The 14,785-nt window shown below is 54.4% G+C and overlaps 1 protein-coding gene across 4 annotated transcripts in view; it reads left to right on the top strand.

The window, feature by feature from the left end:
* The first annotated feature begins 9,760 nt into the window (after window positions 1–9,760).
* EPHB2 (EPH receptor B2) overlaps window positions 9,761–14,785 on the top strand; it is a 67,504-nt gene continuing 62,479 nt past the window's right edge. For all 4 annotated transcript variants that reach the window (XM_088529551.1, XM_088529549.1, XM_088529550.1 and 1 more), the window contains exon 1: window positions 9,761–9,851. In XM_088529551.1, the coding sequence (XP_088385677.1) occupies window positions 9,767–9,851 (85 nt within the window). In that variant the 5' untranslated portion in view covers window positions 9,761–9,766. The remainder of the gene's footprint in view (window positions 9,852–14,785) is intronic.

Raw genomic sequence — 14,785 nt, 5'->3', positions numbered from 1 at the left:
TGCTGAGGGGGTGATGAAGGTCGCTGTGACGATGAGTGGCTCCCCAGGGTGAGACGGTGCTAGACACAAACAGCAACGGACTGAAGGGAATCTCTGCTGAAGCCTGCCTGGAAGGCACCATGGGACACCACATCAGTCTGCTGAGTGACACCGTTTTGACAGGCTGCCCCGTGCATGACCTGGGTTGGTAGCACTGTCCTCGCACCCAGATGGCTGGTTGGTTCACTAGCACAGCCCAGTCCCGTTGAATGGTGGAAGGAAAGGTCTGGGAGTCTTCCCTCCCTGCCAGAAGCGATGCCCATCAAGCTCCAGGAGATACCACCTTGGTAGATGGCCATCTCAGGACTAGCCAGCAACCTCCTCTGTGCGAGGTAGCCTTCCTCTCTCAGGGAATGGGCACATGGAAGGAAGACTGGATGGAAGAACTCCATCAGGGTCTCTTGGACTGGGCTATACAATGTCAGTGCAAATGGACCCAGGGAAGTGAAGTGTGTGAGGCCAGAGTGCAAAACCCTTGGCTTCTGCACAGTCCCTCACTGCCATGCACCAAGCAGCACCCGTGGAACAGGTCCACCGCCGCTTTTGTGGTTCATCAGCCTTGAGAGGTCCTCTGTCCAGTAACCAGGAGAAGGGTAAGTGTGAGCCCGTGTCACCTGAGTGCATGATAACCCATCACATCCAAAGGCAGAGGCCAGACCCCACCATGGGTGCCCACAGCCACAGCTTGCCCCGTTGTAATTGCTCTTGGAGAAAGCACCTGGCTTAGCTTTAGGTGATTCCTCTTAACACAACTAAACTTGCACTTTGTAAGGCTCAAAATAAGCCCACAAGGCTGCATGTTCTCATCCCTTGTCCCAGACCTCCTTCCTCCCTACCAGTAGCCCCAAAACTCCACAAATTTGAGAAATACACATGATATTTCCCTTCAGTTCAGCTGTCCTTTACTTCCCTTGCATTTTGTTCCTATCCAACAGGGAAACCTCTCTCCGGGCAGTGGCAGAGTGCTTCCCTGAGCCGCAGAGCTGTATTCCCGATGAGCTGCCGCAGTTACATTCCCTGCTCCCCTCCTCTTCCCCTGCACATGCTCCGCTTGGCTATTTCCCAAGGAGAGGCGCGCAGACAGGGATGTGCTACGACCGATGCATTCAGCCATAACAAGGTCACCAAGAAATACCGATAGAGCAAGGAAATGTTTTCCCTTTTCCAGCTGTCTATGAAGATGGGAGAGACTTAGCAGATAAATGTCCTTTGAAGCAGCAGTCCTGGGGAGTGAGAAGGGAGTGAAAAGCCCACCCTGCTCTGCAGCCCTCTGAATCCTTTGCACGTCTTTTGCTTTGCTGGAGCTCTAGAAGCTCGTGTGAGTGGAAGTTGCAATTACCAGTTAACAAGGATTGAGCTCTAAATAGGAGAACATTGCATAAACCATCATCTTGGTTAGGTGCAGCCGTGCCTAACGTATTGGACCAGTGCTCTGTCCACCAGGAGCCCTCTTCTGCACATGGCAGCATTAGACACTTCAGAATGACATTAAGTTTTGGCATAATCCATTGCCAAGGGAGGTTTCCTGGCGGTCTGCGGAGCTAAGAGTCCTTGACACACGGAAGAAGAGGTCCAATATGCATCAGATATCAGTGTTGGACTTTCTTCTGCCTATGGTGGAAAGCAGTATTGCATTTAGAAGAGCATTTAGATGTCTTCAGTGTCAATCAAGCACCAACACTGCAGTTCCTGCAGAGCTTCTGCAGCAGGGGCAATAACACATGGTGTGAAAGAAGAGGGGCACAAATAGCATCGTCAGCCCTGCAAACTTCCCCTCATAGAGGCCAGCAGATCTTCCATGAAAGTGGACAAAATTAAAAAAAAAAAATGCAGATGAGCATTTATTGCATGTGATTCCTCCTGAATCGCCTGATGGTTTCTGGCAGCTCCCCTGCTCGCTGCAGGCAGCAACAGCCGGGCGCTCCGCTCCGCGGCTCCCGCAGCCGCGCTCCTTGCACGTATTCCTCCTCTCGGTTCTCTCCTCCCCTTCCTCCTCCAGGCTTCCAGGCCCGGCTTTGCTGGGAGGAGCAGCTTCTTCCTGAAGCCCCCGAAAATGCCGGGGGCTGGTCTGGTGCAAGCGCGCGCCGGGAGGGTCTCTCGGGCACCGAGCGGTGCTTGCTTTGCACCAGAGCGTCCGTTCTGCGCCGGGGCCGAGACAAAACCGGGCCACCGGCCCCTCTGCAACGGCTTGGGGGGCTCTCAGCAGCTCCTGGAGGGTTTTTTGCCCCCACTCCCCACACTGGCCAAGTCCCTTTTGGCAGCGCTGGCCCTCCGTGCACCCAGGGCTGCCCCGTTTGCTTATCTAACGCCATGATTTAACACAGACGCAGGAACTCACACGCTCTCACCCGGCCGCCTCCAAATTACTTTATTGCTTCCTGTCAACCAGCCGAGCGTATCCTGTTAATATACAATCCTCGACGAGCAGGTTTCGCAGCGTAATCCCCCTCTGACCGATAACACCGCTCTCCTCCCCGCAGATGCCCAGTTCTGCCCATTGAGCACTGAAGGAGGCAGGTTCCTGGCTCCGGGCAATGTAGCCCTGTAGTCTTGGTTGTTGTTTTTTCAGGATAAATCCCACTGCTCCAAAATATGCTGGCCTTGCACCAGTATTTGTGTTATTTCCAAGAGTTCATCCTCAGGTGACATCTCTTGGGCAATGGCCAATGTTGGATGCGGTGGTGGCACTGAGGGTCCTTCTCCCTTCTTCTCCCCTCATACCCAGCTGCCCTGCCTGGGGCAACATCTGCATCCAGCTGCTGCGGTGGGATAGGAGTAACTTCGGGTGCTGCAAGCGGATCTGATCCCTGCTGCACACCTGGCATTTGTGGCTCAGAGAGATCTGTCCCCAGGAGATATGCACAGAACCCAGAAATGTTGGTGGGATCCCCTATGGGGTCTCTGGTCCATCATCCCACATGCAGCATTCCTAAGGCTCAGCTAGGCACAGCCACTCGTCTCCCGATGCCACCCCTTACATTGCTGCAGTCCCTATGGCCATCTCAGAGCTGACGGTGTCCTTGTCACCTATGAGGACTGCAGAGCTTGCAGCAGAATCCGGGGATGTCCAGCCAGCAGGAAACGTGCCCAAGGTTGGTATTTGGGGGACATCTCCTGTGTTTCCCCAGTGTTGAACTAGGGTCCTTGTGTCCATCGCTGCAGCACTGGGACATCTCTATCCCACTTGGTCGTCTTCAGCCCTTTGCCATTCATTCCTGAAGGCAAAGACATCCCTATCATGCTCATAGGATACACCTGGGCTTTTGGGCTACTCCAAAGGCAGATGTGGCAGATGATAAATTTGATTTCAAGGCCAGTTCTGAAACTGTTCCTCTACAGCACTGCCAACACAGCTGAGGATTCATGGGTGGTGATAAACCAATTTAACTCGAGTTTCATGTGTCAGGACCCTAAATGCTTCGCTTGTTCCCCCAGGGAGCAGATTCCTATATTAAACCTGCCCGACTTAATGTGCTAGAGGCCCTTTTGTGGCCATTCCTTTAGTCAAATCTGGTATTTCAGACCTCTGGGGACTGGTCCCAGAGTCAGAAACCTCTTGTGTGCCAGAAGCCAGTGTTTGTGTTTGCTCCAAACATGCATGCCCCTTGTCATCAAATTTCCTCTTTGGCCTGAGGAAAAGGAACATGTGTAGCCATACAATGAAGCTGTAGCACAATTTTTTTTTTGAAGTTTTTATTTCTCTCTTTTTTTCTTGTCCTTGAGGACAGTTTGTTCTGAAGCAGTTCCTGGAAGTTTGGGACAATCTTGGTGTGGCTCGCTGGTTTTATTAGGAGTTGGATGTGCCCTCAAGGCTCCCTGATGAAGTTCTGCTGATGATCCATATGCTTAGCACCTTGTGAGCTGGAACATCCACTTACAGAAACACAGTTTTGCTTGGCTGAAAGAGGGAAAATCCCCTTTTGACCAAAGTGCATGATGGAATGGTCACCTTGCTCGATTCTCCACTCGATTCTGCTCCCCTGCTCAGTGCCCTGCGTTTGCTCTCGGTCCTCAGCCCAACACTGACGTAGCCACTCTGGTTCTTGGCAATCCCCTGCCTCCAGACAGCATGCAAACCATTGCAAGAAAGGAAAAAGAAGGAATTGTTTTAATTAAAAGCAAATTAAAGACCTATCTGATAGCAGCCTGGAGATGAGTAATGGGAGGCAGCAGGCTTCAGCTCTGGAGCTGAGCGAATGGGGCTGGCAGCTGGTCAGTATGAGCACGTTGGAGGTCCTCATCCAGGCTCCAGTGCCAGGTCGGTGCATGGGGATGTCCAGTGGGTCTGTCCCGGTGTTGGTGCAATCCACAGGTCAAGCTTCCAGCTTCCACAGTAGCTCCTGTGGGCCCAAAAAAGGGCTTTAATTGCAGAAAGGAGATAGGCCGATGGTTGCAGAGTCCCGACTGATCTGCACAGATAACTTCCCCAATCAAATGCAGATCCAGGGATTTCCCGAGCCCTGCTGTAGTTTATGTTTTTCTGTGTCTCTCTTCCAAAATCTTGTCCAGTCTCCACTCGAATTCCTGTAATTTCTTTTGTATACAGCATCCTTTGCCAAGGAGTTCCACAGTTCACCTCCTGTCCATGTAAAGAATAATCTCCTTCAGTTTTTAACCTCCTCTTTTCTTCCTTTTCTTTTTAACCTGAACCTAAACCTCACCCATATTTCTTGTGATGGCCTTTCTTTATGCAGGGGAAAGGGGAGCAAATTAGTTACCCGCTGCCATCCCAGTGCAAACCTTGCAAGAGGTCTCCCCCTGCTTGCAGAACCTACCAGGTCTTCCTGGCCTCTGCTACCATCTCTTAAGGAGTTAAAAGCACGAAGAGCTGACCCTGCAAGGGCAGGGATGGTTAATTCAGTGTCCAAGTTTATTGCTTGGATGAGTCTTCAGCAAAAAAATACATATATAAGTGACTAAACATTAATGGGGAGAGCGTGTGCGTGCATTTGCCAGAAAGCAAGGGCTTCCAGCTGCGCTCTCACTTCAGTTGCTAACACGGGACTTGCTCCAGCCCGTCACATTTTAGCCAAAATCTTAATGGAGCGGACGCTCCCACACCCAAGAAAAAAATGTGAAATGCCTCTAATGCAACACACAGCGCAATTCCTGGTGTCTTCCCACCTTCTAGATCCGCAGATCTTGGGGCATTTTGGTTTGCACATCGCTCCTCACTCCACTCCACTGTTATCTCCCTTGCCTTCTTGCTCCTTTCTGGAGTGGCCTGGAGAAAATGCCTCTCTTTTGTCCTCCTTTTGCAGAAGAAGATGCTTTTGCCTCCTGTGGGTTGACTCTTTTACAGTAATTATCTCTGTCAAAAAAAGGAGCAATTTCAGAGCAAACTCTTGTATAGGATCCCATATTTGCCTTTTCTTAAACCTCCTCTGTCTCAGGGCGCCAACGCTTAGGAGACCCTCCAACCTAAACCATAAAGACACATTTTTTTCTGTGGCTTTCATAAGAATTTACAAAACTCCAATGACACCAGTCATGACAAAAAAAAAAAAAAAAGAAGAAGAAGAAAAAAAAAAAACAGGTAGTTTTCTCCCCTGTCTCCTATTATATGCCATCAGAGTATTCTCAATTTTGCGGATGCCACTCTGTAATTTTCTAGTATTAAACAGAGACCTGACTTTGATTTTTTCAGCTTTTTTTCCCCTTTGTGCAACCCAAAAACCATTTTCTGCAGGATTTTTGGACTATGCCACAAAATAACAGGGGTTATATCCTTTCCTTTTACAAATCTTTAAACTTAAGGCAATTAAATTGTGTGCCCTTTTATGCCATTATCTCGGTCGGTGTGTAACGTCTGGCCGTTGTTCCTAAGAGGCTGCCCACTGGGCAGTTTTATTCTCTAACATTGCTATTTCTGGCTAACTATAACATAATCAAAGACTAAAATGAAAATATTTCCCATAATAATAACAGTTTAAAAAAAAATCTTCAGATAGTCGTGTCTTATGGTTATCAAATCTTCCTCATTATATTTACATGCATAACATTATCTGCTGGTGATGCTTCCACCTATTCCTTGCTGTGGCTTTTAATCCTCTTTTTTTATATATGTATTTTTTTAAATGCAGGGAAATGATTTATCATTTTGACTATGGCATGTCTCTACATCCTGGGGATTTGGAGTTTCCTTGTTATTTCTATGCTTTTATTTAATCTAGCAAGCTCTCCAGACACATTTTCTTTTCTTTCTGTTACCATAAAACCTGCTCATTTCCGATATCAGCTTTTTTCTGGAAGACCTGACATGTTTGCCATCCTAGACAAGATATATTTGCAGATTTTTATTTCCCCAAGTTGCTTTTAACCCTACAGCTGGTTCCCCTGTAACCATGATGGGATAATTCCCTCAATGTCTAACCTAGGGTTTACCTGGCCATGCTCAGCTCTGTCATTACAAGCTGACCTCAAATGAGCTGTTGAACCAAATGTCCCAAATTTCATGCCCAATTCCCCTACATCTATTTTAAGCACTTCAGAAGTGCCTCTTCTCTTTAATTTGTTCCCATGGATACTTGGAAACTTCAAAAGTTACACTCATTTTTAGGAACACCAATGTTCTGCAGATCTTTTAATACAACGCAACAGTTGACTTTGGCTTCCTAATTTAACCCAATGCTGTTGAGCTCACGTCTTCCCAGCTGCCTTCTACCCCTCACACATCTCTGCTGTTCTCCCTAAGAGATGTATTTCCACCAGAAACTTTTCCAGGGCTCTGCTGCCCTCCTGGAGGTCCCAGCACCAGAGAAGGTTTGATGGACCCACACCATCCACTTACCTCCTACCTTTCTCCTTCTCCATCCCCACCTCCCTTCTGGTACTGGAGAGTTCAGAGCATGAAGGAATCTTTCCTTTAGCAACAGATGAGCTAAGAAATGCCAGAAGAAAAGGGCTGAAAGGGAGAGGAAGCCGCAGCTCCCTGTAACAAGCCAAACGGGTTGAGCAAGAAGGGCTCCTGGGATCACGTTTCAGCACGAGCCGGGTCCCCTCGCCAGGCAAAAGGGGATGTAAAGCCCTTATCTTGATTTAACTCTGTCCAGAGAAGGTAGAGTGGGGCAGGGGTGGCCATGATCAGCAGCATGTGGCCCCACCACTGCTGGTCCTGCATGGTTGCCCCCAGACCACCAAAATTCAGGGAAAATGCTGCTCCATTCCAGAAGGTGGAGGCAGATCCCTCCATCCCTTAGGAGATTAAGTAGGTGCCAAGAAGTGGCCGAGCAGCAACTTCAGGGGAAAAAAAAAAAAAAAAAGTGCTATTTTGGTCAATTCATCCTCCAGACCAGGTATTTGAGGGGAAAAGGGCTCAACCCTGCCCGGTCTTCCCAAGCAGTGACTTTGGTTATCTGCTGCGTGGCTGCGGGGCTACATGGTGCCTGTGCACGTTCGAGGATCAAGAGTTAAGTGTTTAAACGATAAGTGATATCTTAAAAACATAAGTTTTGCAATGAATCTTTGCGACAACACTACGCTATTAGTTAATAGGCAGAATTAACTCCCTGGCCCAGGGCCAAAGCCGTCACAGCCAGAGCCAGAACAGCTGAAGCTGCTTTTCACTCAGCTTTGGCTTTTACGGGATTTGCTGCTGCAGGGAGACTCCGGTTTCTGTAAAAATACGCCAGTGTTTTCCTCCTCCCAAGCTGCCCCTGCAGCCGGGAAGCTCGAGGCTCCGCGGAGCCCGAGGGATTGAGCCGAGAGCTGGAAATCTTCATCTTGGCATGCAGGGACACGAGCGAGGGTGCCGGCTCCCCGCCAGACCTTAGGGGCAGGTTGATGGCTTTAGATGACACCAAGGGACGTGCAGCAGGTCCTTCCCATCCCAAAGGAACTCTCCTCCCTTGGGGTTGGGCTTTATCCTGGCAAAGAGTGATGGGAAGCTGCCTTCGCCCAGGTATGAGCCAAGGGAACATCACCTGAGAGCTGATCCAGACACCAGAAATGCTGCCTTGAACGTCCCCCCACCAAACCTATTTTACTGTCCCCTGGATGTCACCATTCAAGGCTTTGCCTTGCTGGGAATTTTATTTTTGATTAAAAAATGAAGCTCATCCGAGTGTGTTTGAAGTGGCAACTGCCCCATTGTAACTCTAAAGAGATGTTGCTTTTCCCATCTCAAGAGGGTTAGACCTGCTCTGATGGGGCTGTCCAAGGGCTAGATGGGCACAGTGGCTTCTAAGGCGGGCACCACACATCATCTCCCAGGTGGAACCAACCCACACTTGGTGTCACCTAGTGCTGCCACCATTTGTCACCAGATGGCAGCAAGGGGAGTACCAGTTGTCCCTGTGGCCAGTTGAGGACAGGGAGGACACGTGGTGCTTTCCTGCATCACAGTCTATCTTCATGCACGCTCCTAGCATGTGTTTGGTGCAGGATGAAGGGAAGGTGCAAAGGAGGTTGCTGGAGGAGGTCTGGTATCACTCATGTCCTTGCTGGTCCAACATGGAGCTGCTGGCTTGGTCCCAGCTCGTGTGGAGCTCCGTGCGCAAGGTGTGGCCATCCCTGAGGAGATACCCAGGTGCCTTCTGCAGGACATGTCTCTCTTCTCTGGGCCAAAGGGCAGGGAATGAGCAGTGCTAGGTAGGAAGCGGATGGAAGTAGAGTAGAAAGGGCAAGGAAGAGACATCAGGTTGGTGGCCCTGGGGGCTTCTTGGGCAAATATCTGCATGTGGCTTGAGTAGGCTTTGGTTCAAAGGCAGGCACCCAGGCACCTGATGGGTGGGATGGTTCCCAGGTATCTTGGGAGCTTTATCAGGGTGGGGGGACAGAGCGCTACGGGGTGGAAAACTGGAAATAGGTCTCAGCAGTATCTCCTGGGACAGTCCTGGTGAGAACTGCGCTTGCAATGGGATGGCACCCGCTCCAAACTGCCAAAGAGGGAATTCCCATTCCCACCTTGACTTAGATGGGTGCTGAGGGCCAGGATTGCCAGCAGGAAGCCCTCACGGTCTGTCCCACCGGACACATCATATCCATGGGCCAGGCCTGGCCTGGAGCCACAATGGGCTCCCGTAGGATGCTCCAGGTGCCTGGGAAGGGCCACTTCTGTGCACAGAGGGGGCGAAGGGGAACGGGAGCTGGTGGGGAGGAGGAGGAGGAGGAGGAGGAAGAGGAGGAGGAGGATGTTCAGCCCCAGGGAGCGGGTCGGGAGGGCAGGGGGAACAGCGGGGGGGGGGGAAGGGGGAGGCATCACTGCTGCCCCCCGGCAGATTCCGTGTCCCCCCTTCCCTCTTCTCCCCATCACGCTTTTTCGCAGCAGTAAAAAAAAAAAAAAAAAAAGAAAAAAAAAAAGAGCGAGAGAGGGAGATTTGGGCTGAAATCACGGCTTTCTCCGGATGATCGACAGCGCCGGGAGAAACCATCGCGGGCGCGGGGGGAGCCGCCGCCCGCCCCGCCGGCCCCGCCGCCCCGGGCCCCGCCGCTTCCCCGCCGCCCCCCGCGTCCCCCCGCGCCGCCCCCGCGCGCCCAAAGCGGCGGCCCCCGCGGACGGGGCGGGCGGTCCCGGGCGCTCCCCGCGCCGCCGCCGCCGCCCCCCCCGCGCCGCCGCCGCCGGTGGCTCGTCCCGGGCCGCGGCGGGCGGCGGGCGGGCGCTGCGCTCCGTGCCCGCGGCCGTGCCCGCGCCGGCGGCGGCCCCAGCGGCAGCGGCAGCGCCCGGGGGGGGGCTCGGCTCGGCTCCCGCCGCCCTCCCCTCCATGGAGCGCCCGCCGCGCCCTCTCTGATGCCCGGCCCGGCGCGCACCATGGGGCCGCTGTGGCTCTGCTGCCTGCCGCTCGCCCTGCTGCCGCTGCTGGCCGCCGTGGAAGGTAAGCTGCGGCGCGGGGGGCTGCTCGTTTTACTTAATTTAACCGCGTTATTCGTTTTTCGCACATATTTATATGTTTTTGCTGGTACGTGCCTTCCCCCGCCGCGCGAAGTTTCCTGGGGGAGGGAAGCGCTGCCCCAGGTGGAGGTGCCGTAGCCCCCCCTGCCCCCCGTTATTGCTCCCCCCCTGCCCAAATCCCCGCGGTCCCCTTCGCTTCGCAGCGCCCCGCGTCCCCCACCCGCCCCGCGCCGCCGGCTCCGCCGCCCCTCGGGGGATGCCCGGGCGGCCGGAGCTCCCGCATCCCGATGCGGGGGGGTCGCCGTAGGCCTGGAGCCTCGGCCGGGCCCCCCGACCCGGCCCGGCCCGGCCCGGCCTCCCAGACAAAGCAGAGCCGGGCGGCAGGTGGGGGGTCCCGAGGGGGGGCCCACGCGGCCGCCCCCGCGGACCCGGCCCGAGAGCCGCATCGCGACTATCGGGAGCACCGCGACGTGCCCGGACGCGGCCCCTCATCGCTCGCCGCGGGACCAGAGCCGCCCTCGCCCCCCGGGGCCGTGGAAGCGGCTCCGTTTATTGAGCCGGAGTTTTGGGAGGTGACTCATGGCTTGGCCAGCCGCGCGTCGCGATATTTGCAATATGGGAGCTTCGGCACAAATGGGGCTGTTTGCGTCGCGGCAGAGCGAGCACGGGCCGGCAACGCCGCGCCGATGGGCTGACGGGTGGTTTTAATTATGGAGTGGTTTTGGGGCGAGCTGGCCTGGCCGGACCTGGGGCAGCACAGGCGCTTGCCGGGGCGTCGGGCCCAAGCGCTCAGCCGGTTGGGCCCAAGCGGGGCACTCGGTGCCACCGTGTCCCCATCCTGCTGATTGAGTGTGACAGGCAGCACCCCGGCACCCTTGGGTGTCCCAGTGGGTCCTGATGGAGTCGGCAAGGCGAAGCGATGCTCCCCGCTCCAGAACACCCTGGAACACCCTCCGGTTCTGTCTTCCCAAGCCAGTGCAGAAGGAGTGAGCCAGGAGTGACCTGCTAGTGAGCAGATGGTCCTTGGACCATCTCAGTGGCCAGGGCAGCTCCAGGGTGGCCGTGCTCTGCGTTCCCTCTGGAGACAGGCCTCCTCTGCTCAGACAAAACCCTGGCTTCCATTTGGGACCAAGTAGGGAAAAAGGAAAACTTTGGATTCGTTCATGGAGAAAACAACCGCACAGTCTAGTTATTTGCCCTGGGAACTTGCTCCGGTTTGCTATGGAGCTTTGCCGTGCCTCAGTTTCCCCTAATTGCAAGGTGTAAAATAGCATCTTTGTGGCCGCGACCCGTGGGATCCGCGTCGGAAAGCGCCGTGAGAAGCCATTCCAAACCAGGGCGTGCGGGCGCACGCTCGGTGCTTATTTATCTATGCGCTCCATACTTCTCCATGCGCTGTATGTCCACTCGCCTTCGCAAACCACGATTGGGAACAAAGCCGATAAGGGAAGCAAGCGGGCAAAAAATGGAGCTTTTGGTTTGGTGCAGTCAGACACGCGTGCTGGGCCCGAAAGCGGAGGCCACTCGGTTAAACCCAGCTCTGGTAAAAGGAAATGCTGGGGGGAAAAGAAAGAAGGGGAAAAAAAAAAGGAACGTTAAGTCATAAATCAATAGGGAAAACAGGGAGGTGGATGACAACGTACATAAAGCAGAGGCTGAGCGTTGCACGCTGTGGTGCAGGCGCTTGCAAGGTAACCTCGTCACCGCTGCCGCTGAGAAAGTTCGGAAATGAAAGGGAAAGTTGGTGTTTTTTGTTTTTCTGGGGTTTTTCTTTGTTGTTTTTCTGTTTTTTGTTTTTCTGTTTTTTTGTTTGTTTGTTTTTTAATAGCAATAATAAAGAAAGTTGGGAACAAAGGAGTCCTGGAAGGATCTGGATCCCCCATGATCTGGGAATGCCACTGACAGCTCCCCTTCGTATCTGGGTTCTGCGTGGCGGATCCGTAGCACGGAGACGGGGGATGCTTGAGTGGGGAGGGGGGCCGAGAGCGGGAATCGCGGGGTTTCATCCCGGCTCCCTGCGCACGCACGGCGGGAAGGAGCAAAGCAAGGCGCTTTGGAGTTAACTTTCCGCCAAGCTTGCGGCGCTGGCAGCCTTCCCGAGGGCTGGAGGAGAGCCAACGCCGTGCCAAAAAATGCGCGGGGAGCATCCAAGGGAGAAGCGCGGTGGCCCCGCGCATCCCTGGAGGTGGCAGCCGGGCCCCGCGCGGCAGCGCCGGGTCCGAGGGCTCCTCCGTGCAAAGGTCCTGCGGGCTCGTGCCCAGCGCGGGTCGCTCCGGCCACTCGTCCTTGACCTGGATGGGGTTGCGCCGATGGGATGCGGGAAGCAGAGCAAGGGCTGGGTGTGGGGACCCGCCACCGGCTCGCACGGGACTTGCACGGACATCTCCCATATGACATATATACAATATATACCCTGTATACTATATTGCATGCGTGTGCCAATAGTGTATTATATATTACGCACATTTTAATATATTTTAATGCAGAACCAGGCTGTCCGCTCTTGCACACACGCGACCCTGGAGGTGACACGGTTGCTGAGCCCTTCCCCAAGCTGGAGAGTGTTTTAAGGGTTGCCGATAAACCCCAGTCTGGACAAACCTTGTTTTATCTCATGTTACCACCCTTTTTCTCCGTGGCCTCCGAGGGAAGATATTGGGAAAGTGGAGGGGTTTCCAGAAGAAGAAAGCAGGAAGGGGGGAAAAAAAATCATATACTCCAGCATGGTGAATGTAAAGCCATATATGGCTGGATGAGCGGGTTTGGGAAAATAACTAGGGAAAAGCAATAAAATGCCCCCTCCAACCCTCCTAAATGCCCCAGATGGGGAGCAGAGAAACCAGTGAGGCTGAAACAGGCTGAGCCACGAGTGTTTGGGGAGATGGAAAAAAAAAAGTCACGTGTCCCCCAAATCACTGCCCCACATTGGAGTCGGGAGAAGCGAATTGAGAGCAAATCAGTAAAAATGCACACGGGAAGCAAAAGAGAAGCGGCAAATGGGACACGCAATTTTTGTAAGCACGGCTCCCTGGGTGATCTAGGGAAGCCCAGCTCTGTAATTTTAGAGGAAGGGCTCTCCTCTGGATTAAAATCTGCTTAAAGAAGGGGGGAACAAAGAGCCGGTTTTCCCCCCGGCTGGAGGTCGGCGCGTTTAGCGGCGTGCGAGCCGAGGGTGGGAATTTCGAGGCAAGAAAGTTTGCAAATTCTACTAAATTATGCAGGGCGATGTGGGGGGAAGAAGGGCGGGGGGAGAAAAAAACAACAGTTGTCTTTAAAATATGGCAAAAGGGATCTCGTGACACTGGATAACCGGGCTGCAAAGTGGCAGATGAAATGCAGTCGGTGATGAATGGAAAGGGATTCGCATGGGAAGGAAAAAAAAAATTACCCTAAATCCATGCATGCACAGTGGCAGTCTTTAAATTACTTATTAGCATTTTAAGAAAGAGACCGTAAAGTCATTGTGGGCAGCGCTTTGAAAGCCTCCACGCAGGACTGGAAGAGGCTGGGAAAGGAGGATGAGGAGGGTCACGCGGGCGCGATGAGGAGGGGGTGAAGGAAGGGAGCAGGACGAAGCCCCCTGAGCAGGTGCCAGGGCTGATGTCTGTGTTTTGAAGCCTTCACGGGGTGATGGTGGAAGGCGCTGTGCTCGTCCCCACCATGGGAGCCCTCTGGGAACGGTGTCCTTGTCCCCGAGCATCCTCCCGTTCCACTGCTGGAGTTGGGACCGAAGCCTGGATCATCTTTGGTTTGGCCTCCTGCAGTGGGTGGGATATTGGGATGGACCAGGGTTTTCTCCTGAGTGCTTGGGGCTGCCTCCTTCATCTCTCTGTGGCTTTCGGGACACCAAGTTTGGGACGGGGTCCAGGTCATCACACCAAGGGACTTGGGGTGGGATCTAGCAGGACCTGCCTGCGCTCACATCCCGGCCAGGATCCTGGTTTTCCCTCGGGAAGGAGGAGCGCCGTCAGCACATCCCCATGCTCCCGGGGAGGGCAGGGAGCGGAGCGGGGCTGAGCGTGTGAACGTCCCCCGGGCGGAGGGGACGCTGCCGGGAGCCGCGTGGGCTCCTGCTCCCAAGGCCACACAAAGGGAACAATGGGCTCCGCGCCGGGCTCCCGCCGGAGCCCGTGGGATGGGAGAGGAGGGGGAGCAAGGGGGGATGCTCATGGCCAGGCTGCCGTGCCCCTCCGCTTCACGTGCCACCACGAAGCCGGTGGGTTCCCCTCCGCTTGGCTCTTGGCACGCCGAGCGAGCCGGAGGGCCGATGCCTCCCGGTTCGGAGGCCGCTTTTGCCCCAAGGCTCCTTTTCCCACAGGATGCGACTTTACGATTGGTGTTTAAGCCTGTCTGGGATCTGGGATCATGTCCCCCGTGGGATGTGGAGCAGGGGAAAGGTGCTCACGGGGATGATGTTGGTGCTGGTTGGGGACAGGGGCTGCCTTTTGCGTGCGTCTGTCTGTCAAGCTCTGGCTTTTCAGGCTGGTCCCGACACCTGTTCTGGCTGCAGGGCGACGGCTTGGGATCAAGTCGGGTCCTCTGGAAGTGCCGGATATCCCAGCAGCTGCTTCCATTTGTCGTCCTTTGGGCTCCACCGCTCCGCTTTGAAGCCGCGGGGGAGGTGGAAGGTCCCCTCAAGGCTGTGGATCCAAATTGGGGTCGTCCTGACTGGGCGCTGAGCTTGTCCCCATCCTGGTGTGACCAGTGCATGGTAGTGACAAGTGGACACATAGCGGGAAGATCCTCAGCATCTTCTTTCGTCCTTGGGTGTTGCAGAACCTGTTCCTGTTGGGCTAAGGGTGGTAGGTGGGTGCAGGACCCCCATGCTGGTCCTCCAGCACCAGGGAAGGGGACATGGAGCATCGGCATCATTGTGGCACGCCGGACGGGCTGGCGGGGCTGCCCACGTGGCCTCGT

Source organism: Tinamus guttatus, unplaced genomic scaffold, assembly GCF_059628265.1.
Source record: "Tinamus guttatus ecotype Peru unplaced genomic scaffold, ASM5962826v1 Tinamus_guttatus_pri_ptg000332l, whole genome shotgun sequence".
Taxonomy (NCBI): domain Eukaryota; kingdom Metazoa; phylum Chordata; class Aves; order Tinamiformes; family Tinamidae; genus Tinamus; species Tinamus guttatus.
This window is presented reverse-complemented; position numbering and strand designations above follow the sequence as displayed.